Source organism: Enoplosus armatus, chromosome 9 (genome assembly GCF_043641665.1).
Source record: "Enoplosus armatus isolate fEnoArm2 chromosome 9, fEnoArm2.hap1, whole genome shotgun sequence".
In the NCBI taxonomy this organism is placed as follows: Eukaryota; Metazoa; Chordata; class Actinopteri; order Centrarchiformes; family Enoplosidae; genus Enoplosus; species Enoplosus armatus.
In genome coordinates, this window is record NC_092188.1 from 7662784 (window position 1) to 7687180 (window position 24397).

The 24397-nt window shown below is 38.6% G+C and overlaps 1 protein-coding gene across 1 annotated transcript in view; it reads right to left on the reverse strand.

Annotated features, from left to right (window-relative positions):
- Nucleotides 1-8857: 8857 nt before the first annotated feature.
- grik3 (glutamate ionotropic receptor kainate type subunit 3) overlaps nucleotides 8858-24397 on the reverse strand; it is an 85240-nt gene continuing 69700 nt past the window's right edge. The window contains exons 11-16 of the mRNA XM_070912060.1: nucleotides 22098-22321; nucleotides 18485-18603; nucleotides 13107-13324; nucleotides 10263-10488; nucleotides 9780-10030; nucleotides 8858-9052 (exon numbers count right to left, since the gene is read on the reverse strand). Coding sequence (XP_070768161.1) covers nucleotides 8858-9052; nucleotides 9780-10030; nucleotides 10263-10488; nucleotides 13107-13324; nucleotides 18485-18603; nucleotides 22098-22321 — 1233 coding nt within the window. The remainder of the gene's footprint in view (nucleotides 9053-9779; nucleotides 10031-10262; nucleotides 10489-13106; nucleotides 13325-18484; nucleotides 18604-22097; nucleotides 22322-24397) is intronic.

The following is a 24397-nucleotide window of genomic DNA, read 5'->3' on the forward strand; positions in this document are numbered from 1 at the left end:
CAAAGAGGATGTTTGATGATGAGAAAGACCTGCCTTACACAACAAATCCAAAACTCACAAAAACATACTCAGTGGCCATTGTATTAGATAAACCTAGCCAGGACCACTTAGGCAGGTCCAACTGTTTTGTTTGGTGGATTAGTTCACATGTCAACCTGTGCCACCTACAGGAAATGAAAACAATAGCACCTGCAGTTTAATCCTACAGCTGTAGACATGGTGATGGCACTGCCCACAGGCATGGAAAGTAATAGCTGCTGCAATTTTAACTCGAATGCGCCCTGCAGGCAATGAGCTTTACAGCTCTGCAATTGGATGAAGCTTGCTTTTAGGAGCTTTCCATCCTGTCCCTGTTTCATCTAGAACAAACAGAGAATTCGTCTATGTATGGACGCGAGAAGCATTCAAAGGAATCTCAGTCTGTGATGACTGCATAACATCTAGCATTTTCTGAAGTAACCTCAGTGAAACATTCATGCAGCTAACGTTTCATGCAGCTCATCTCAAAGATGCCTTGCTGGCTTGTGATCCATTGTTTGGGCTGAAAGGTAGTAGTTAGCCTTCTTGCAGAAGAAAAAACAACGTTTGGATGGGTGGAGACACACAATCAGGGTGAAAATCACACCCTTTAACAAATCTGGCTATTTTGATGACAGTTGAACAAAACTGAAAACGAGTGTCATGAAGGCTGTTGTTCCTGAAAACATAATTGCACATAAATATCAATACAATAACATTTGAATCTGCGCAACACTTATATCTGTATCCATTTGCCAAAGAAATGTTAACGCTACACATAGTAGGCAACAATGTTTAGCAAGAGTTTGGAATTCAAATTATGTTTTATTGGTATGAAATGGTGGGAAAAAAACAATCCAGTATCAATACACCACCACCACCACTGCTACTACTACCATCAGATGTTCAAGTCACATTCTTGCTCATCAGCATGTTGCAGTAGAAACCCATGCAACTTTTTCCCATTCCTCCATCACCTAGCCTAAGCTACTTTTCTGGTTTAATGTTAAATTTTAGTGAACTGTGCATTAATGAAATGCCCTTTTTTACAGATTACAGTTGTATTGTGATATTTGTTGTGTACTTGTGGCCAGTATGTCAGTTTGAATGAGTCTTGTCATTCTCTGACACCTCTTATGAACAGTATGGCCCTGTTTACACCTAACAATTGTCTTGTGTGATCGGATACGACACATGAGACACATTTTAATGCCAGGTGTAAACGGCCTATTACAGCTGATTGCATGTGTTTCGTCTGCTGCACAATTCTTTGTAAGGTCTCAGATGCTGGCACAAAGTAAACAACATGTAATTATTGCATCATGTGCTTTCTAACATAGCTTAATAGTGTGTGTAAGCTTTACAGTATGCTAAGGCTTCATTTACATGTGACTCGCTCGCCGGAGGAGTGAATGATTTACATAAATGAAGAGGTGTTCCGACCTAATATAGTGGCCAGTGAGTGCAAAACGTGATGTTAAACTGCAAAAGCACAGTACCTTCTTGACAAACAGTACTCCACATTAAATGTTCAAGAGTGTTATTTTATGTACACTGGAGAAAATTGCCTTTCATCCAATTTCATATTTATATTCATGAAAAGCCTCTATTCAAGTCATTATCAGGGTCAAAGACAGAGAACAGAAAGAGCAAGTCACTAAGGCATTTCATGGGCAATGTCTCTATCAGGCTATTTCACCTAAAGCCAAATGGATAATTCAATATGATGGTGTGAAGATAAAGCTCTGATACTAGCGGTGTCAGTGATTTGCAATAAAAGAGATGGGGTCTGGAATAAACAATAGTTTTCTCTCATTCCGACATTCTGCCATATGGTGTCCCCCTGTACAAAACACGATACATGTAATGCCAAGCTCATTATGGAAGGTAGAATATGTATGAGTATTCCCACTGTGGTACCACTTCATTAGAGCATTATGGTGTGCTGTAATTACACACTCATTAATTGTTCATCATTTTTAATGTTATTGGGATGGACAGTGCTATCGACCTTCTATTAGTCTTGTAATCCAGCTTTGGCACACTGCCTACATATTGAGGTGAAAATGTATCAGTGTCAATACAATCTTGACGCTCACTTAAATACATGTGATGAGACTCAGGTTTTCCTTTTTTTGGCCAGTGGACTAAGTTAGGATTTTGATTATATTTTGGCATGTGAATGACACAAAATGTTAACTCTTCCGTGATTGATAATTGTAAAATACACTTGCTGAGAGGAGTTGGAGGTGTGCAGCTTTTCGCCTGCAACTCCTCATCTAACAGCTCACTGTGGCTCCTTTTTGTTCACTACTCCTTTGCAAAAATTAAAAAATATCCGCTGACGAAAATGACTCATGCTTGTGGAGGCACTCTGAATCCAACGTAGGAATGGCGTGCTTCGCCACTAACAATGAAAGCTACTATATAGAGTAATTACAGAATGTAAATACATTGAATGGCTATTGATGAAAAAATGCTGACCATACATAATATCAAAAACAGGGCATGATTTCATGAAAATTACAACTTTAAAGTTAACTTTCCATGCCCTGGTTTGTAATACCTCTTATTTGAAGGTGATATCTACTTTCATTCCTCCAGAACACTTTTTATTCAGCTGCATCTTTTACAGCTACATATCCTGCGCTTCCTGGAGGGAATTCAGTTTTCTGGGATGATGACATTGCCTTTAATAAGGTTCAGTGCACACTGGTCCTCCTATCAAGCCAATCCTCTGGTGCAGCTTCAGCTAAGATGGGTCTCTAAACCCAGCGGGTCCACAGAGATGGGCATGACATGGGTCGGGCATTTATTCACCCCCAAATGGGTCGATGATGCACAGCCAACGGGCTCCAGCACATCGCCCTGGAGTGTCAAGCAGAACATCACCCACTGACGGCCCTGTCAAGGTCATCAAAACGAGCACTGGTCTGGACATGTGCCATCAGAGTGAGAAAACCGCCGCGAGTGTGCATGAGCGACAGACCGAGGCAGTCTCCATAATGGCACAGACGCTGGAGGTCAGCTTTAGGTTGTACTTTCTCCATGCAGCACTTCACATGTAATACATGGTACAGTACAGTGAAATATGTTAGAATAAATCTGAGTACATGAGATTGAGGACTGTAAAGGTACTGCAAAGTCCTGATGCCATTTATTGCCTCTGCTATCCACAACATGAGGAACACTATGTAAAACCACTCTAGATAAATAGTTTATGGTTCTACGTTCGGCTGCAGCCCATTAACATTAAATCAAACATAGTCTTTCCGTCATAAAAAAAAGAAAAATGTCCCTTTTCTTAAAAGCCACTCTAACATAATTGAGCACCACCACATACAACTGCCATCTTTGAACTGAATAATTCTTTTCATTAAAATCCATTTAGTAACTGTGTAGTTTATTTTCAAAAAGACTCGTTTCTTAAAATAGTCTGTATTCATTGACCTACTTCCAGAGATTGCTTTCTACATTATTGCACCACCAGTCCAGCATTAACAGTGAGTTTTCAAGCGGAACATATAGCTAATCTTTAAAAGCATGTGCACAAAGTAGTTTGTATCAGTCCTTTCTATGTTCTTAGTCTCCCATAGACGTCTTGGGTTCTCTTTATCTACTGTTTTTTCACTCTTTATTATTTTTCCCCCTTTTATTTTAAATTCCTGCATTGTCTTCCCTCCCTCATATCTTACCAACTTTACCTGTTTCTTCACTTTGTCATTTACCCGTTATGCTCCTCCCTTCACTCTGTCAGCTCTCAGATCTTTGTGGGTATTATCTTCAAATCATTCTCCTTGCCTTTTTCCTATTCTCACCCCATCTTTTTTTCATTTCACCCCACTGCTCCTGCTCCCTCCACCTCTCATGTCCTTTCACATCTTTCTCTCTTCATCTGGCTGGCTCCCATCCTCCCTCGATCTCCCTCTCTTTCTTTTACATACTCCTGATGCGCTCCTGCTGGCCCCGGTGTGTCCGAAGGGATTAATTGATAGTGAGAGATAATAAATCTTCCCATTAGGCGCAAGGCCCCTGCCCATCGCTCATTAGGCGCCTGCTGCTCCTCAACGCCATGGCCTGGGGTTTCCCCTGCTTTTTTAACTCGCACGTCTGCTGTCCGAACGCCAGCAAGGTCAATCTCTGCCCATGACAGTCGACTGGCTACCTCACGTCACGACACATTCATTAATGCACGGACACCATTTGAAGTGACATTTTGAAGTGTTATTCCTTTCTCCAGCTTCAGTATTCTGTGTTTTACATGACAGACTTGAGCTGCGTTACCATGGAGCAGCTGTTGCATGAAAGTGTAACATACTGTTTTGAATTTGTAGACTCCAAAGAAAAGACTACCATAAAAATCATGGCCTTACAAAGTGTACTTTTTATTCTTGTCTAGTATGAGACAATAGATAAGAAAAAAAACAAGCCCATTCCATGGGAAGTATTTAATGGTACTAAATAATTTGTACTACCTTGAAAAAGATTTTCAGATGTTCCGTCTTCAAAGGTTCCTCCATTTCTTGTTTGTGGCACACAGAGCCACCACATGCATTAGCCAGTTACTGACCTGTGTCTTGCTAACTATCTAGGCAGCTGTTTTCTCATCCATCTTCTCCTATCTAATCTCATTGTGAGCAATAAAGCATTATCTGTTTCAGCATTTTCTGTTTTGCTTTGACCTGAATAATAACTGTGGCAAAATGCATTGTGGATATTAATCATGCTTATTATAAAAGGCATTTGGCTAAGGACATTTCTTTATCTTATGTTATTATGTTTATGTGTCCCTCTAGTTTGAGTTTTAGTCACATAATGCTGCCTGGAAGTACTTAATCCCAAAAGTGAAAGTCCTTAAATGGTGGACATTCAATACTTGGATCAAAAGGATATTTCTTCCAGAAAGATCTGTTCACTAAATATTTGTAAGTAATATATGTATGTGTGTTTGTTTGTATATATATATACATATATATATATATATATATTTTTTTTTTTTTTTTGCATGCATGCATGCATGCATGCATGAAAACATCTGTACAATGCAGTTCTCCTGTCTGACATCTGGTAAAAGAGTCAGCAAAGCACACTTGGAAAGTCTGTTAATGATAATGGCGTATCGTTATTTCTATTTTTTTAAATTATTTTCAAAACATTTGCCTGCATCATTAGCCATATTTGCATCTTACATTGTGCTGTGATCCCCCACTGCTTCCATTAAAAATATAATTTTATCTAATCTAAAGTAATCTAATCCAGTCTAATCTAATCTAATCATGTTGCTGGTAATTTGGACAAATATGTCTTTGAGTTAATACTGGGTTTGAAAATTGAGTCGGTGTCAATATTTTACTCACTTTAAATTTCCTAAATGGTTCAACTTAGTATTACAAGCAGGTGTTAACAGTTGAGTACCAATGAACCATAAATAAAGCATTTCTTATGATCTAATCTTAATTTTAAGACTAAAATGAGAGTTCAAAATAGTTAAGTTTAACAGTAAGTTGATTGTCCAGATAAAAGGGACACATACTTCACTTAACTGTGCTAAATTTCGCAACATGTTTTTAACATAACGCACCAATCAATCAATACCTCAACAGCAAATATAAATAGTTTGTATTTTTTATTTAAAACTTCATATAACCCATACAGCAAACTGTACAATTGAATTATTCACAATGTGTTAAAAAGAAAATAATTCAATAGCTTTTCTATAATATTTCGTTGAATTTCCCCATGTTTTACTCAGATGTCGGTTATTCTAATGTTCTCTTAACACATACAGTTACTAGGAAAACAAAATCTTTTTTTTCTCCCTTTTTTTTTTACAAAACCTTACAAAAACTATATTCATAGAAATTCTGCATGTCCACAAAGAAAACCCTGGTTGGCACCAACATATTTTCCGTATTGTTTGAGAGGTTTTCTGCCAAATGATAGAAGCTGTGCAACTTAAAAGAAAGGTATACATAAAAAGGCATACCGTTGTGACTGCTGGAAAATCAAAACTCATATCACACACTGCTAATGGAACACAGGTTATGTAGCTTACATTTTGCATTACTTTTCTCTCACGTTTCATACAAGTTTGTGTAAAATGACATTATTATTCACATTAATTTATAAAAAAGATGTATATATTCAGTAACCAAACTGACTGAATCAGCCAAATCAGAAACCCTGTTGTAAATTCCAACAAATTTTGATTATGATGAAATTTTCAATTCTTTTCACATATTACATAGGTGAAATACAAGCAAACTTGAGTCTTTGAATCACCTGCATGGAAAGCTACAGTACACATGAGGGTAACAGTAATATAGTATAACCATGTAACAGCCGCGGCTATACTTAAGACCAGGTCCTAATTGGGATTTCAAGAGTAGTAAAGGTCCAGTTACATAAGGTAAACCCTACTCTCCCTACTCTAAGGGAGTTTCCCCTGAATTCTTGGGGAATCTCAACATTTCCATTTCTTGTTCACCTTGTAGAAATATATTAGCCATCATAAAAGAAGATTTACATACATTTTCCCATCTGGATGATAGTAATCCAATATACCATAATATAATGCATTTCCATTAAATAAATAAACAAGGTTTGGGGCTGTGGAACTGGGGTGAAGTGAGGAAGTAGGTTAAAGTGACCTCTCTAAGGAAATAAATAGCATCTCTAACATATTTGACTGTGAACAGAATTAATTTATAACAGTATAAATTTAGCAAAATACATTTTCTCCTGCTGATCTTATCTACATACTCTACTTTGCAGAAGGGAATCGATAAACAATTATACAGTGAATCTCTACCAAACCAATGCTAAGCTTTACAGATTGGAGTTTCCTTGAATCATAGATAGTTCCGATTTTTTTGTCTCAACGTATCGGCAACATAAACCTCACAGAGGTTTGCTGTTTGTTCAGCTCCCAGGTGAGCTCATAGCAGGTCACAGACTTCTCGAATCCTCCTACGACATGACACTTTAAAGTCAACATGAACACACAAAATAATCATCTGTCTTCTGTCTATTCACCACATTATCTGTCAGCATGTTCACACACTACAAGTATGGATTGACTCTGTCCACATCAGGTCATTAAACAGAAAAAGTTGGAGATCACCTTCAAAATCCAAAATCACATTTAAAACCAAACCCTTTACCCAGTTTTTGTGACGTTCATAATGCAAAACAATCAGTTTCCTGCCAAAAAGCCTCCAGATCACACCTGAAAAATTAAGTAACTACTCAAAAATGTCTTTTGAAGTACTTGGGACATTCAGTGGTCCTGTAGCCACACATGGACAATGTCAAGCACGTAGTTCGATGGATGTGTCACAATTAAATGCACTGAAAAGTTTACTTTAGTTTTAAGGTCACAGTCTCTTACCTATTGTCTCTGTGACTTACAATTCTTTATTAAACTAAGAACAGAAATAGCAGATCCACTGCCTTCCAACCCAGTCTGTACATATACGTTTTTGAAAAGTACAGACATGCTACCATTTCATCAAAGGTGAGCACGTTTGATTCATATAATTGCCATTATTATTTCCACAATTACCCTTTTGGAATTCATACAGGACCAGGGTTATGTTTTAAGAAAGACATTTTATCAGGAAATTCATGTTTTTTTCTGTTTGCTTCTTATGCGATGATTGTTTTACATTACAGTGTTGATAACAATATTTTGAAGTGAGGTGGTTCGCAAAAACCAGCAAATACAATGCCATGACTGTGCCAGATACAATTCACTTAAGATACATATTATTCTGCACGGTTGGAAAAACTGTTATAGCAGGATCCCTTAAAAGCCGCATTTAAACCACTTCAATTTACTTTGCATTGAACACAAAATAAGTGCCCTCTAAAAAGCTAAGTGAGCAGGAACTGGCCCGTACTGTATAGTTCTGTTGAATGGTCAGATCTTTGGCAATTTAACTGATTAAAAGTCAATCATGGACAAAATGATTTTTGACATAAAATGGACTTCTGCTTAAACAAATCTAATCCCACAACAACATGGTCCAATGGTCCATCGTGGAATCTTTGAACAAAGACATCTACCCCAGCTATGCTTTGCATCAAAGATGAATTGCTTCTGTGTGACAATGTAGTTGGTTTGACAACTTCAACAAACATATATTCACTGTTGAACAGTTGTATCTTGCTGTGGGTTTTCACCAGTAACAATACTGCAGATACTGAATGAGTATTCTTACAGGTTATCGTATGTGTCCCTGTGAACCATGCTTTCAAAAGATCTTGCCTCAAAGATAACCGTTCAAGCCTGGTCAACATGTTTGAGGTAACATTATTTTCCACTGTCAAAGGCCATTCAGGAGTTTGTGTAAATCAACGGGATAAAGGTAAAAACTTGATATCATAATTTGAATGTGTGGTAAAACTGATCTCCAATGAAAACTGCTCTTCCTTGTCCTCCATGTATATCTGTCATTTATTGCCATTTTTCTTGTTTCAGTCCACATTTTCAAATAAAATTGTCTTTTCTCTGATTCCTTCAATGACGTGTATTTTCTTGTGTTTTTGTGTTGCACACGTAAACATCAGACTTGAAACTGATTATTTGGGTAAACAGTTTTCTCAGAACCTCCCTTAACTATTTCTTTTACCTCTTGTGGTTTGGAATACAGTGGTGAATGTTGTCATACCTGTGTGGCTGATGCTGCCATTTTGAGTTGCCCATGTTTTGTTAGTGTCCCCATGTCACTGTGGTTTATGGTGAATCTGGTGATCCCGTCTATGCCATTGTCTCTAGTCTCTGGCACCACCCCTGACACGTTGCTCAGGAGGTTCTTGCCCTGGGGGGAACACATTGTCATGGGAACACGGGAGTCATCCCAGTGCTGCAGCTCATGTTGTCCTTTCCTGGGAGTCGTCGGTCGTTGTAGGCGTGCATGTTGATCACTGCATCCGTCTTCACCATGACTGGAGGCTGAGGTTTGTGTTTCACCCGCCTCTCGCAGGTGAACGACAGTCTGATCTCGTCCACCATGGCACTGCACAAAGACCTCTGGGCAAAAATGGGGATGCGGGGAGGGGAGCAAGAAGGAGAAGAGGGGAAAAGGGACGGGGGGTAAATGCCTTAGCTTTAAATTGTTCTGACAGCAGAGAGTGTCGACAGTCTACAGAGCACAAAATGCATTAGAACATAACATTCATGCTGTGTTACTGTCGGTGTGTGTATGTGTGCGCGTGCGTCCATGGCTGTCAGCAATGTCAAATCGCAGCACCACATGTAGCCTGCACACGGTTCATTATTGCTGCTGTGTCAGAAAGAGTGAACAAGTATGGTGCATGAGCATGCATGCAACTACTCACTTAGCATGACTCAAATTAGTGATTTACAACAGTAAAGGGTTCATGCTATTCTGTCATCTCCAATGACTAATAATGGATTAATTCTCTATGCTCCAATTTGCAATTATGCCTGTTAAAATAAGTAAATGTTGTGGTGTTATGGCCAAGTACTCCTAGGGATTAGCCAAAGGCATGCAAATCCTTTTATAACATGTTTGAACTAAAAGCCATGAATAGTGCACAGCTTTGGTTTAGAGGCTATGTGGAATAAGTATCATAGCAAAATAGGCATGGTTAGCAACTTCTTTGCTAAAATTGGGGGTGAAATAAACTGAAATCCTAGTGGAGTGTAATTAAATTAATGTTAGATTAATTTCCCATCCATCCAAACCACAGAATAGAAATCAAATTAAGAAAATGTGATTTATGGGGACATATACCTGCTCACGTTCTGCAGTCTTCCTTAGCTTGTAGATGAATTCAGCAATTGCCACAAAGACAGACAGCACTAGGCCAGATGCCAGCACAATGAATATACCACCCAGGTTCTGGATACCCATGGGGCCTGTCTCGCGCCGCTCTTCATCCAAGCAGCTGCTCCCACTCCACCACTTCTCCTTCAGCATGTGTAGGCGCCCATCCTCCAAGACGCTTAAGATTGCTATGGTGATTTTGTCCCTGTACGGAGAGCCTAGAAGCAACATAAGGCCTGTTTTACTTTGGAAGAAACGCCAGCTGGATTCTGTGATAATAGGGTTCATAAACACGTTGTGGCATACTGTCTGACTAGTAGCTAAAAAAAAACATGTCTTATGTTGCTGTCTTACCCTCATCCTTCAAAAGGCTAGCTTATAAAAAAAGGGCTTGAATTCTTTATTGCTTGGTAGCCTCAAATGTATTCTCTGGTCATTCACAGGTCTTACCGAGAGGAGTGCCGATGCCATAGCCTTTGCTGTCGATGATCCCTCCCACCTGTGTCAGGTTACAGTTCCTCCTAGTGATGTAATCGATAGTTGTGGACTCCATAATGAGGGCATAGTCAGACTTCAGCACCCTCTGAATCCCATCCTCAATAGACTTCACCAGTGCTGTGCTTGGCTTGCTGCTCATAAAGGCCCACATCTTCTCAAAAGTAGAAACCTTAGATTTCTGTAAGGGATGGAAAGAGACAAAATGTGCCTTTGAACCTCATTTGAACAAACTACCTGGCTGCAGATGAGGAAAAAGTAGTAGAAAAATATACAATGCTTTTACTACTAAAGAAAGGTTGAGCTTTAACAAAATTACTTTCAAACATTATAGCCCAAGGTATTAAAGCTAAATTTACCGCTAACCATGAAATCTTGCTACTCCCCTTGTAGCCCTGATGAATGGAATAACTTTATACCAATAGGGATTTTTTCAAATGCTAGAATAGAAAATGTCAAAGATGACAGATCTAGTATTTACAGCATTGATTCCTCTCCATTGTTACAGCATTTAGGGGCAGTAAATTGAAGCTTTGCGCACATCTATTCTCATAAGTGCTACTGAAGCTGCAATAATAGAATGCCTCTCCATTAGTCTTGCATGAGGCTATGTGGTATTTCATGCAATTTTATATGAGGTCACATTTATGCCATGTCTAATCCTAGATAATTACTGTCTAAAGACTATAAGCCATTTCAAATTGTGAAAGATGCTATTATAAGAAGCCCTACATTATGTGTAACTACAGTAAATGCACATTCCTGGTTGCTTAAAACTGAGATATATGATAGTTGATGATATTAAAACTTAAAAGTGCCAATTAGGATGTATAGCAAGGGCTTCCAAGTTGGCATCTTTGTAACTGGATTTAGTGACCCCTCTCCCAGATGAGTAGACAAGGTCAGAAAGGAAAATAGACTATATTGCAACAGCTGGTCCTGGTTTGCATTACAGCAATGTGTAATTCAAAAAGGTCTCACGATAAAGAATGCTTCCCGATTGATCCCTTCTCGCTGCTAAGAGTGCAAAATGGCATACAACCACATCCAGTAATTTCTGTCAACCTTTTAACAGTAGGTGAAAACTACTTTCCTTGGAAGCAGTTGACTTGCTTGTGGGCGTCCTTCAATGCTCTCAATACAATGTGCAATTTAACAAAACAACAGCTCCTCATAAGAGGGCTTTCAGGTGACGTGACAACCTCTTGGCAAACACCAATGCAGTGTCTCATGAAGGTGGTGGAAGTCGTGAATCACATCAGAAATCGCAAACAAATACATACAAGCAAAGATGTGTCACAAGTGGATTTTTCCCACGATCCACACGAATATCCTCGATATTAAGTAGTTGTCTCCGGACATTCTTTGTGTCTTTGTGTTTCAATGTCACAGAACCACACCTGGCTCATAACTAACCATCTGCTATCTAGTGGCTAGTTATTTGAGTGGACTCTTCTCAAGCTATATCTTGTATCACGTTTGAGTAGATTTGAGTGGCAAAAAACACAGTGTAGTGTGTCACCGTAACATAAGTTTAGCACCAAATCCATCCAGTTACATACATACATCTGCAAAGCCTTTATCTACTCCCCGGTCTCCTCAGTATTTATCATGCTTCTCTGCCTCATTGAGTCGACATCATTAGGCTTTTCTGTAAGAGCAAGAGGCGGCAGAGGGCACTTGAGCCATGCAGCTCTGATGAGGTAATTAAACACCTGTGTCTCCTTCTATTTATGACGCTACAATCACAACTACGATTTATCAAAGTACACAGAATGATCTAAGATAACTTTTTTTTACATAGCTGTTTAGAGGAACTGAAGGTTGATTTCTCTTCAAAATGTCAACGAGTTGAGCTCGATCCAGCGCAGTAATTGTCATTACAGGACATTTCATATTCATGGGATGCAATGCAAAAAGTAAGCAATCTTACAATATCGTCATTAGTAACTTAGGAAACACGATTAAACGTACATGATATCAGCAAAAACCCTGAACCTAATTACATAATCAAAGCAGGGGGATTCAGTATACACATCGCTCAGCAGATGCAACAATGAGGCACACCGTATTTATGAGCTCAACTATAATTTTTTTTTTTTGTGGGGGGCAGACAGATGCCCTGGAAGGATCCATTTTTTGCTGTCTTGCTATTGAATGTCATAAACTTATGGACCGTCTTCAACAGAAATGTGCAGTGTTTTCATTTTCTTACTCGGAGAAACTGTAACTGTGTTACATGTGTTATTCAGCAGCAGCAGCATCTAAAGCAAATCTCAAAATAATAAAATAAAGTCAAAGACCCTGCAGGCAAACGCTGAAACTTCGGAATAAAAAAATCATTATGGAGGAACACATCAAACACTGTAGAGTAGTGAAGAAGCTGGAGTATTTGGATTTGCTGTGGGAATTAAGATCTAACTGAAAAAAAGGAAAAAAAAAATATATGTACTATATACTGTATATATCTACTATATAGAAAAAAGTTGTTTGAAAAGTCAGTTTAAAAACTCAAGATTCAACATCTTGCCTCATTTCTTAACACATACATTTTACAACATTATTATTACTGTACATGTTTGTACTTGACATGCTTCAGCTGCAGCATGACTGTTTTCACACTGTAAAATACACAATGAAATCCATTTCAGTGACTATATTACGGTTAACATATTTTATTCTATATCTGCATAGCACCTTCAGTAATTGATCCAACTTCGATTTTTTCTAAATATGAAACTTCATAATGATAACACAGCTTCACCCCATCATAACTACTATTTATTGTTTGTACTGTACCTTGAAGAAAGACATGGTGGCACCATCTTTGACCACACCATACTCAATCTTGGTCTGCTTAGCGATGTCATCGGCTGAGTCCACAGGTGAGTCCATTCTTTCCACAGTGAGGAAAGCTGCTAAATTAGCCGTATAGGATGATATGATGATGAGCGTGAAGAACCACCAGATTCCGCCAATGATCCTGGTCGACAGGGCTTTGGGCATCAGTTCTGAGCCTGTGCGCAACACAAAGTGAGAGAGTATTAAGCAATTAACTAGATACAATTGTACCTGCTAACACTGTAACTGAATTGAACAAATGCAGAGACATGATCGCTTGCGTTTTTGGTAATTAGCCTGCAAATGTTTTTGGCAGTGCCACTGGTGTTGATCAAGGTACTGTCAGCGAGGAAACAGAAAATGAAGCCAGTTTGGCAGGTTAGCCAACCTAAAAGTTAAAAAAGGAGATCAGACCAGCAAACTGTATGTTCCTCAGGCTTCTACATTAGATATAAAAGCATTTCCCAGTTCATGTAAGCCTTCAGAGTTGACAACTTTCACTGTGTACTCTATCAAACTTCGTAAGTTTGTTGCAGATGATTATCATTTCATGTTGCTTTGGAAGGTAACGTAAATCAACAACAAAATGTGTTTTGATTGAACATATATGTATCAAAAGCTTTTAATGAGGGAATATAAAAACTATCCCCACACCTAATTGCCTTATTTCTAGTATGGTGTAGTTAATGTCCAGTCATTGATGCATTTACTATTATCACTATAACATGGAAGATAGCTTTCTTGTGCAATTCAAACAAGAGCCTGATTCATACTCTGCAATTAGGCAACTGTTCACCACTGTAATCACACTTAACAGCTTTCTACAGCTAAAGCACTGCCGGCATTAAGTTACCAATTTAGATTTATCTCATGAGGATTAATAGCGTTTGCAGTTCATCCTAGTCTACTACTGACTCTTTGGTCTGAAATGAGTTTTGGTGAACCAGTTGCAAGTTGATCTGTGAAAACAGCATCAATGCAAGATGTGAGATGAAATATAAATGAGCAAACTCAATTCATTCCAATGCAGTGGCTCTGTTAATCAAGTAATGATAAAGCCTATTTTTTGACATATCACATGTAATTCACACAACAATAATTCCTACCGTGTTCCAATTTTGTCATTTTATAGCTCATCAGGTTTACTGGATGTGCACATTCATATATTTCGCAAACAAATGATCAATGTCGAAAAAAAAAATAGAAAAAGAAAAATCAAGATGGTACTATACCTAGCCAGACTAACAGTACACCTCTGCATCAGCCTTGACTTTGAGTGGTCCTCTGCTGAGTAATACTATGTTTACAATGGCTCACTGACTGGTGTTAAAGTTACTTTATATCTCATCTCTGACAACCTTTAAAATACCCTTGTGCTTTGAGCACTCTGTTACTTTACTGTGAAGATTTATGAGGGCAATTCTAAAGAGTAACAAGCCCACAGAAGGGGGGCAGAGTGGTCAGCTCTTTAACCTCTTCTTCCAAATTTGATTGGATATGTCCTTTGTGGTTTGACAAAGACTCCACATGGTTACAAAGAAGGGAAGACAGTAGCATCCCTTAATTCACTGTGACTTCAGAGAGGGAAGATCCAGATGCATTCTCTGGTTGCACTAAAAATGAAGTGAAGCAAGCAACGGGTAACTCAATTGAATCCCACACTATAAAGTGCTGTTGTCGGCAGGGAGCAGTATATGGCGCTGCATCAGAACACTCTAATAAATACAAAAAGCATATCAGTCATATGGTGCCAGGGAAATAAAACGGTGTCAATAGCCATACATTTCCTTGAGGAAGGACTCATGTCTTGTAAACCAAGGAAATATAAATGCTTTTCTCAGGGAAGACGATACTGATACTATTTCAGTAACCAAAGCATCATATCTATCTAGCTGACTGCTGCACTGCTCATTCACATGAATGATGTAAATAGCTGCCTAAGACAATACATACTATTACAAAACACTGAAGTGCAACTATCATTGTGGGATTAGTGTTGTGGCAAAATAGACATTTTTGTATTGTGACCAGGTTCAGGAATTTACTTGTAATCCAAAACAAATAAAGGCTTATTATACCACATTATTTTAAGAATTGAGAGTGCTTCACAAAGCCACTGAAGACGATACAAGAAAAAGTACAAGAAAAAACAACATGGAAAACAAGCTAATGTTAGCTACATAACGTGAGCTAATGCAGCCTAGCAAACATTAGCTTGCCACAACTCTTGTTTTATTGTCCATTTGTCAGTTTACACTGGAGTAAAAATGCAAATTAAATTTTGAATATGAGCTATGCTACCTTTAGCTTTTACTCATAGTTGAGGTAGTGCTAAACCCCACCTGGGTCTGTTTGTAATGTTGCTTAGATAAGAAATTTTGTAATGTAGCGTAGGTGTCATTGTTATATTCTTATAGGAAAATGACATGTTTTATTGATGGCACATTTGAACGTAAACTATGTTGAAATATTGGTGACATTTGTTTGGCATGATTTAAACAATTTTATTTTTTTCAGCAGATGGTTCAAAAGTGTTTTGACAAAAAGTGTTACCTCAAGGTCCACTTACGAGCTTCAAAAATGGCTTTACGGAGCTTATTTGTTAATAATATAAAAAAGTAGTTTTAATTGAGGTCTGAGAAAAGCTGTGCTGTTGCATTTTTAACTCTGTTTCGATGTGTTTTATCATCCAGTCTCATCATTTGTAGCTTTATCAAGGTGAGCATGGAGTTTTGAGGCTTTCTCTTTCTGTTCTATGCTTCAATAACTCATCTGTAATGCATAAATATTCTTAGTTAATCGGCACTCAGGGAAACTGTCTGTGGTTTTAGACTTAATGTTGACTGAGGCTAACAAGAAATGAATGGACTTACTTGAATTGTTCAAGTAAGTCCATTCATTTCTTGTGTGTGAGCCTCTTCATGCGACATCTGTGAATACCATATACTAAAGGGGAGTTAATGTAAAAGTCTAATAGATTACTAACACTACAGAACATATTTCAAGTCACTCTGACACTGCTCTTCTCCTTTGACTAAATTAATGTTTAATGTTTAATGTCTTTTTCAAATGTCAGTCTGGTGGAAAGCTGTTCTCTGTGGATTCAGTAGTGCATGGTACTAAACATGATGCTCGGGTTTTCTGGAGTTTTTCTTCCCACCAGCAACGCCTCACCTTAACATGAGAGAACTAAGGCTTTCCCATGAGAATGATTACCTGCACTTAGCATTCTCTCTGTGGAGTCACTGCACAAAAACTCCCTTTCAGAGCTGGAGGCTTTTACTAGTCTTTAATTGCTTTTAAATAATGACACTTGTTTATTCCATTGCAAGTAAATCTTGATCTGAATCTCAAGAAGGGGCCAAGTCATAGCTCCAGTTTCTTAACCACAGACAAAATGCCACCACAGGTAAGTTCTTGCATAAAGAACCAAATAATGAATACAATATTTTAGGCTTCAAACCATTCATCTATATGGTGATATTTAGAGTAGAAATATATTTTAGAAAATCAAAAAATAATGTCAGTGAGAATGAGAGAATTGGGAATAAGTCGACTCATAAATCACTTTATATGGGGAAACCAATTTATGGGAAATGATCAGACATATGTTTGTTCTGAACAAAAGCCTACTGAGACCCCCAGGAATGCATTTGAAGTATACAAAGTGTTTGCTTTTGCACCTCCTCATATTTTGTGTTCTTTGTGTTGTCTATGACACCTCCCTCCCACAGACAAGCTGGTAGATTTTTTTTTGGATCTCCTCAAACACGTCCATTTGCATTTTAAACATGTCAAGGAAATGGCTTCCGTCTCAGCTGCTGTCACTGTGTTTGGCAGACAAGCAGGGGGATGTCTGTTTATGTGACACAGACAAAATACACCTCGCTGCAGATACCACCATGCAGCATGTGTTACAAGGTACTGTAGCACAAATGAGTGTCACGGAAAGCCAGAATCAGTCTGTCAAATTTAAGCTCTGACAAATTCTATGTTCAAGATCATAGTCAAGGTATTTTTGACGATACTCATTTTACAAATCATGTAGAAACAGTTACGCAACATAAAAAAATCCTGCATCATATGTTCATATTCATAATACAGATAAACGTAGAACTAGAACACACACAACATACATGAACTTCATATTAACTTCATTATCCCAATGTGAAAAATTCTATTCAGATAACTGTGAATAAAAACTGATTAGCAGCAGCAGCTTCAGTTAACTACCGTAAATATGAAAACACTGGCGTTCAGGCATTGACAGACAACACTGTGAGCCATAATATGAATTATAATGAGGAATTCTCCCCTGTTTAGTTTAATAATATGGACTACTAACTACTGTTTTGAGTCTCTCTCTCCTTTCTTTCCCGGCACACTGGTGCTGCACTCGTAGCCCTCTGACTGCACCGGCAAATTGGCAGAGCTGCTATGCAGTTTCACAAGAGTGCTGCCGAGCTTCTGTGCTTAATGAATTGCTGAATGTGTTTGCTATCCTTACGGGCAAAGATCCACTGCCGAGACTCACTAAGCCTCCTTGATTTGTCTTGTTACATTGAGGTTAAACATTTTATTACTTGGGTCTTTTTCCTCCACAGTTGACTTCATTATGCTATTTCTGGGCCTTCATTTGCTTACCTATCCCTTTAAGGGACACCGAGCAAGAAAACCTATTTGTATCCCTTTGGTTTTTCAGTCAAAAGGTAGAATTAAACCTGCAGTTAGTAATACATGTTGGGTTCTTTTGCTGGAGGAAGAAAGTGCTTCTTTTATTCTGAATGGTTTCAAAATTATACATTTGAATCAAGCCAGATCGCAATGACATTTAATTGGTAGGCTAGTTGGACAGTTAGACATGAAACATATGGATTCTCTACAGCGGGTCACTCGCAGTACAGCGCTGAAAACATCATACCAGCCAGTTCTAGCATGGCTGACAGCTGGCATTTGTCAGACATGTTCCTGAACGTACCCTTTTTGTCCCAACACTCAAAAAGCTCTTCAACAGGGCCAGTGCCTGCGTTATGCGGAAATAAATGCAGCAATGTTTTCCATCCTTAGCTGACAATCTCTGACAAGTGCCTGGCATGTACTCTTCCATTTTTAAACAGCAGGTCGGTGACAACAGCCTTCCTTTGTCATGTAAGACTGAGCTCTGAGGTTGTTCTTGACAGGTAAAATGTCTTATGAAACAGTCATGGAATGGAAATCATGGAGCTTGTCAGTGAAAGAGGCAGAAAGGGGGAGCTAGTAGTGCACAGGAAAAGGGGGATGATGGTGGTGTGATAGTATTGCTTTTGACAGAGAAGAGGATGTGTGCGCCGCCATACCTTGTTGCATTAAGGAACCGACTCCAAACCAGAAGCTGTTGAGGAGAGTAAAGTTGTTCTCCACCACATCTGATCCAGGGTTACAAGGATGGGCGTCGTACCATTCATATGGGCTGAACCTGGGAACGAGACAGGAAGTTGGAAAGCTGTTTTTGTATCTTTATCAGTTATGAGATCAGAGAAGATGCAAGAATGATATCTTCTTGATCCTTCTTGAACACCATTCCCTCCTCAAAAACTGAATCACATTAGCTTGAGAGCTATTCTGAGAGTCACAGCTATTTTAGAGTTCCACCTTTGGTTTGGAGTAACACAACTATTGATGACTGCACTAGAGCAGCAGCTCTACTTGTAGTAGTTAAAGCAGCATTAACTGATTTTTTTGGCCACTTGGGTGCAGCAGGACAAGCTTTGAATACAACCCTGACAAGCCTTATGAAGTTGTTGTGGTGAACATGTTAGCTAACAGTTGCCTATTTACATATCCAGCAAATACAGAGCAACACTAGCACTAATTTGGGGTCATGTTTCTGGCCACCTGATAATGTAAGTTCAATAATCACTCTCCTTTCAGCTCTGTTTTGGTCTCCACCTACTAAGAAAAGCGGCAACATGCTCCATTATGTTCACCAGTAAGAAGCTAACTTTGTTTGTCTGCCCTTTAGTGCTGGGCAGTCAGCATACAGTCGGTTTATCAGAGGTTGGAAAAAAGGTTGATGAGAGCAGTAAGAGGGAACCAAAACAAGCTGCGGGCTATAAAAAAGACAACAATGACCTGGAAGACATGAAAAAACTCATAGTTGGGTTCATCACTATGAGCAACAAATTTCAAATTAAACATTTGATCCATTGTTCACATAAAAATATTGACTAGTGCAGCTTTAAGAATGTGACTTGGCGCGAACACAACATGTGTGGAACAATGTGACCACCCACCCATACGTTTCGAGTTGTGTATATGCAGTTTCTCTGGTTTTATAAGTGTAAAAACTTTGTCAATCTATTATCAAATGTCACATAAAAACATTTAAAAATAAACTGACCCTGGTTTAGCCTTACCTTCAGGTATCCCCTCAACTATTTCTTATACGCTTTGTACTTAATGGTGACCAATGATAATTTTTCAGAGGGTATAAAATGTCACGTTTGAGAATGTGAGGTATGAAGATTCCTCTTAAAGTCACATGAAACCATAAAGCATGCATCTTTCCATTTCTCTGCCATTTAGTGAGACACCTGCTGAAAATGCTGCACACCTTTTATTGCACAAGTCATTTTCAGAGGGAGATGCTGAGATAAAAAATGCTAAATGTCACTACTTTCCCCTTTTTAAAATGTATTTATATGTGAAAATCTTTTTTCTGGCTCTTCTGGGTGTTCTCCTAAGTAGAATTGGATCCCTTGGACTCCAGATAGTATCTCCTCGAAATGTGGCATATCTGTTACGTTGATATGATATAGTAGAAAAAAACTTTTTCTTTAAACAGATAAGTAACTAAAATTGTCTGGAACACACTGGAACCCACAATGGTGAATCCTCGAGTGCATATTCTCAGTTCTGAAGGGCCATGGTGAGAATAATCTTGCAAGATTTAATTGAATGAAATGTATATTGTTCAAGAGATAGATACACTTCAATCTAATTACATGCTGCAGAAATATTTTCTAATATGTCAGCATAGTCTATTTTAATCAGACACTGAACAGGACTGATAGTTAATCATGAAACAGCTCTTTAATGGAGTCTTTTCTAGCCATCATTTAAGTATTTCTCATGTTAGTTAAGAAATCAGACATCTGAACTGATGGACAATAAGAGGGTGCCAAAATGGCTTGCCTAGCTTTTGTCTCTTGTACATTACATTGACTACTGTCAAATATACTCAATAGTGTTTTCATCTCAAAGCGTTTCTCTTAACATTCCCAACTCACGTCACTAATAACATTTGCAGACATCAGAGAGGCCTCGGGTTGTACAAATGTGGTACTCCCAACCATTTATATGAATTACTTCAGCCTCATTTTGTTTTACTTTAATGTTAAATTTAAAGCCATGGTCAAACAATATGTGATAGTCAAGAGGTATGGAAAATAGGAGAGGCTTTATGCACATCCAATCTACACATGAACTGGACTTAAACAGGCCACAAATGAAGACGAAGAAAGCAATGTAAGTTTAAATACCACAGAACAGAGAAGTTTACCCAAAGACACTCGCACCATTGGCTATAAATAAATGTAATCACGAATAAGTATTGCCATTTAAGTTATTTAAAATGTATTTCAAAGGCTTTAACTAGCTATAGATAGACACACTGTATTAGCAATCGTTTTGTATCCACAATCTGATGAGAAACCTCCATCATTACACACTTAGTGGACATCAGTACGTTACTGAAATCTTCTAATAATCTGCACTCAGTAGCTTATTTTTAATCAAGTTAGTTTAGTTATGGAGTCAATGAGATATATTCTCTTCTTACATCCTCTTAAATCATCCTTAGTTTTAAGGGATAGGCTGATGAAAATAAAGGGCAACATTTTTACAGTATATTTTACATGTAATTTATCTTAAACTATGTACTAAAGTGTGCCTTTGTTTGGACAAATAAATACAAGGTACCTTGCTACATAATTATAATGGTACAGAAGAGCTTTTGAAAGCCAAAGTGTTTTCTGCCTAATATTGTTGGTAATGACTTGACACCTCTGTCCAGCATTTAAAATGACCTACTTGTGCAGAAGTAGCCCTCTTATTGTTCACCCCTGTCTGTTTTATGCTCATGTGATGCACTTTTAGGGACTCGGCTTTTCAGCTATGTAGGCCGGCCTCCAAAAAACTGATGCAACAATTTAAGATGATTTTGTACTTATGTGAAGGCACTCCAGAATCAGTTTGGTCTCACAACAACGAATGAGGATAGAGGAGAGCAGCTGTTTGCTCTCAAGCCCCAGAACTCCTTTCACTGCCTGCTTTTCTAGAATTTCCTCAAGCACCACTTTGCATGAGAAGCAGCAGGAAATACTGACAATGATACTAACAGGGTATTCATCATATTCATGACCAAAAAATCATTTACCAGTGAGATACTTTTCAACCAATCAAACAGATAATCTCCATCCATAATAATTTTATGACTTATTACTGCCAAGGATTTCATTTTTCTATGTAAATGCCGATGATCAACTATAAATAGCCTCCTCTGATGAAATTTCACATCAGGTGTGTATATTTCTCTTTGTACTGCAAAATGTGATAATTAGAGAAGTTATAATTTTTTGCTTCAGCAAGTATTTCTTCTTTTTTTAAATGATCGTTTTAAGGTGCATCAGCTGCATTGCCAATTCCAAAGACATCACACAGGAAACAAGAAATTGCCCACTGAATGGGACTTCTTTCTATTCCTCCTCCCACTGCTGGGCTGTAGAGAGCCCATGCAGACATAACTGCCTTGATCACTACCCAGCAGCTAACACAGTATGAGAAACTGGCTGGTGTACTCGAATCTCAGCCTGCAATGATAACATAGTAAATGTCTATGTCTATTGAAAGAACTCATGGAAAATGTATGAAGGATTGATAGGACAAATAGTATGTAACTTGTGGACTTACCTGGCAATGACAAAAAGGACACAGCTAACACCCAGGTAGGCCAAGAGGATGTAGACCCAGATGTCAGGAGTCATGGGGTTCAGGAAGGAGAAGAAGCCGTTGTTGGTGGCATTGGGTTTGCGATAGAGGATGCTGATGCCCATGCTCATGAAGGGCTTGGAGAAGTCGATGACCTTTTCACGCATGTAGGTGATGGTGAGAGGAGCAACTGCCAAGTCTGCTCTCTGTAGTGGAAAAACAAAAAAACATAAATGGACGATTGCAACTGTTCTTTCAGTATCAATTTCAGTTTCAATATTGGAACATTATACCTGCTTAACATCAGCATGTTAGCATTGTCATTCTGAGCATGCTGACGTTTTTAGCATTTAGCTAAGTACAGTCTCGCAACAGCTGCTAGTGTGGCTATAGACTCTTAGTCATGTTATATCACTGATACTGTGAATTATGTATGTTACAACAGGGTGATATAACATGTCTTTTATTCAAAATTTGAAGACACACAATAATATATGGCTGTGACATTCTCTGTTAGACTAAAGATTTGAAATATGTTTCTGTCTCTTCGATGATGCATTTTGGGGGAAAAAGTAGAAACATCGTTCCAATGTATCAGATACAGTATCATCTATAAAGCCATTATCTAGGATGACATATGGCACCATATAGCTTTATGCAATGGACATGGCTGGGCATGACAGATAAGTTGCTGTCACCTATTATTTTATGCGTACGACTGCATATTCAGAAGGTTACCATTTAAATTGGCGAACCCAACAACTCCCCTGCACCATGTCTGGACAGGAGGTTAATGAAACCAGCTGCTTGGTTCACGCTCGGATACCTCTTTCCTCCACGAAACGGCACAACTCACAAAGGGAGGCTTTCTTTTCTTCCTACATGTTGAGTGGTGAGAGAGGAACAGGGCTTGTTCATACAACAGTTCACCGTGCAGCATTTTCGCCAAGTAAAATGAAATCTCGTGTTTGTGTTGGAACTTTCTGCAAAGCCATTAGACCTAACTCTACAGGAATTGAATCTGCTGGTTCCAGAAACACACACAACCTCAATAAGATCAAAAGAAAATGATCTGAATGATGCAGACATGTCCTGCCCTCTTCTTGTCAACCGATGTATTGTATGTATTGTATGTTGTATGTATTGTATTTTTTTCTTTTTACTAAAAACACAGTTTCTGCAGCAGGTTACTACTTACAAGTGAATCTAGCACATAAACAGCAGGGAAGCTACAACTTCCTCACACTAAAGTTATTCTTAACATGAATTTAACTCCCTGTAGCTTAACAGCTCTTCCCTCAGATTCATGTGGTAGCTACCACATAGCAGTAAACAAAGGTCAAAAAGAAAACATTTCCACTTTGAGTGTGGCACTGCGGATTACGTACTCCTGTGGTCAGCACCATGGTGGCTAAATACAAGGTGGCCTCTGAAGAGATGGAAAGATGAGAAAACCAGTGCATCCTGCCGTGCATCTGCTGTCTCTCTTAAACTATTCAAATTTGTACATCACATACTGTTCCCTCTGTGCTCTGCTGCCAACTGCAGCTTTGAACCAACCTGCCACTCAGCCGGAAGATCAACCAGCATGCGATTCCAGACATCCCTACGGTGGGCTAATATACATGCCGCATGTCCTTGTTCTGCTTGCTGCTTAGGCACACAAACTGGGCACAAGCAAGATAACCTGATAGTGCCCTGCTGCGTGCCACATGGCTCAGTGTTATCTGGGTTTGCAGATGGTGGGCTTAGTGGTGTTCTCCCTCTGGACCTCCTCACCTGATGATAGCCAGGAGGATTCATGAAGTTACGGCAAACATTTTTCATTCATTTCCAATCTACTGACTGTACACTGAACATTCTTAGCATTATTACAGCATTATTATTATTCTTTATTTTTGTGAAAGGATTAAAGAGAGCGTAGGACATTAGTGCATTTGCTCCAGCTCAACATATAGTAATTATATACTGCTTAAATCAAGGCTTTCTATCCCCCTAACAGTCTGTATTTGCATTTTACAGTTTGCAATCACAACGCTGATATAAAGATTGTATAATACTTACATATAATGCTGTTGCGCTGCTCCTTTTGTTCTTTTTATGAATATTTAGAGCAGATTCAAGCAAATGTTGCTTTAGTGGAATGTGTTGCAAATGCAGAAACACACTTTGCTGAACTATGCAATGGGTACCGCAGATAACAGACAGCAATTTTTGCTATAGGGATGCTGAGGGAATATAAAAATGTCTGATTGGCCAGTTGTACATGTATCTACAAAACC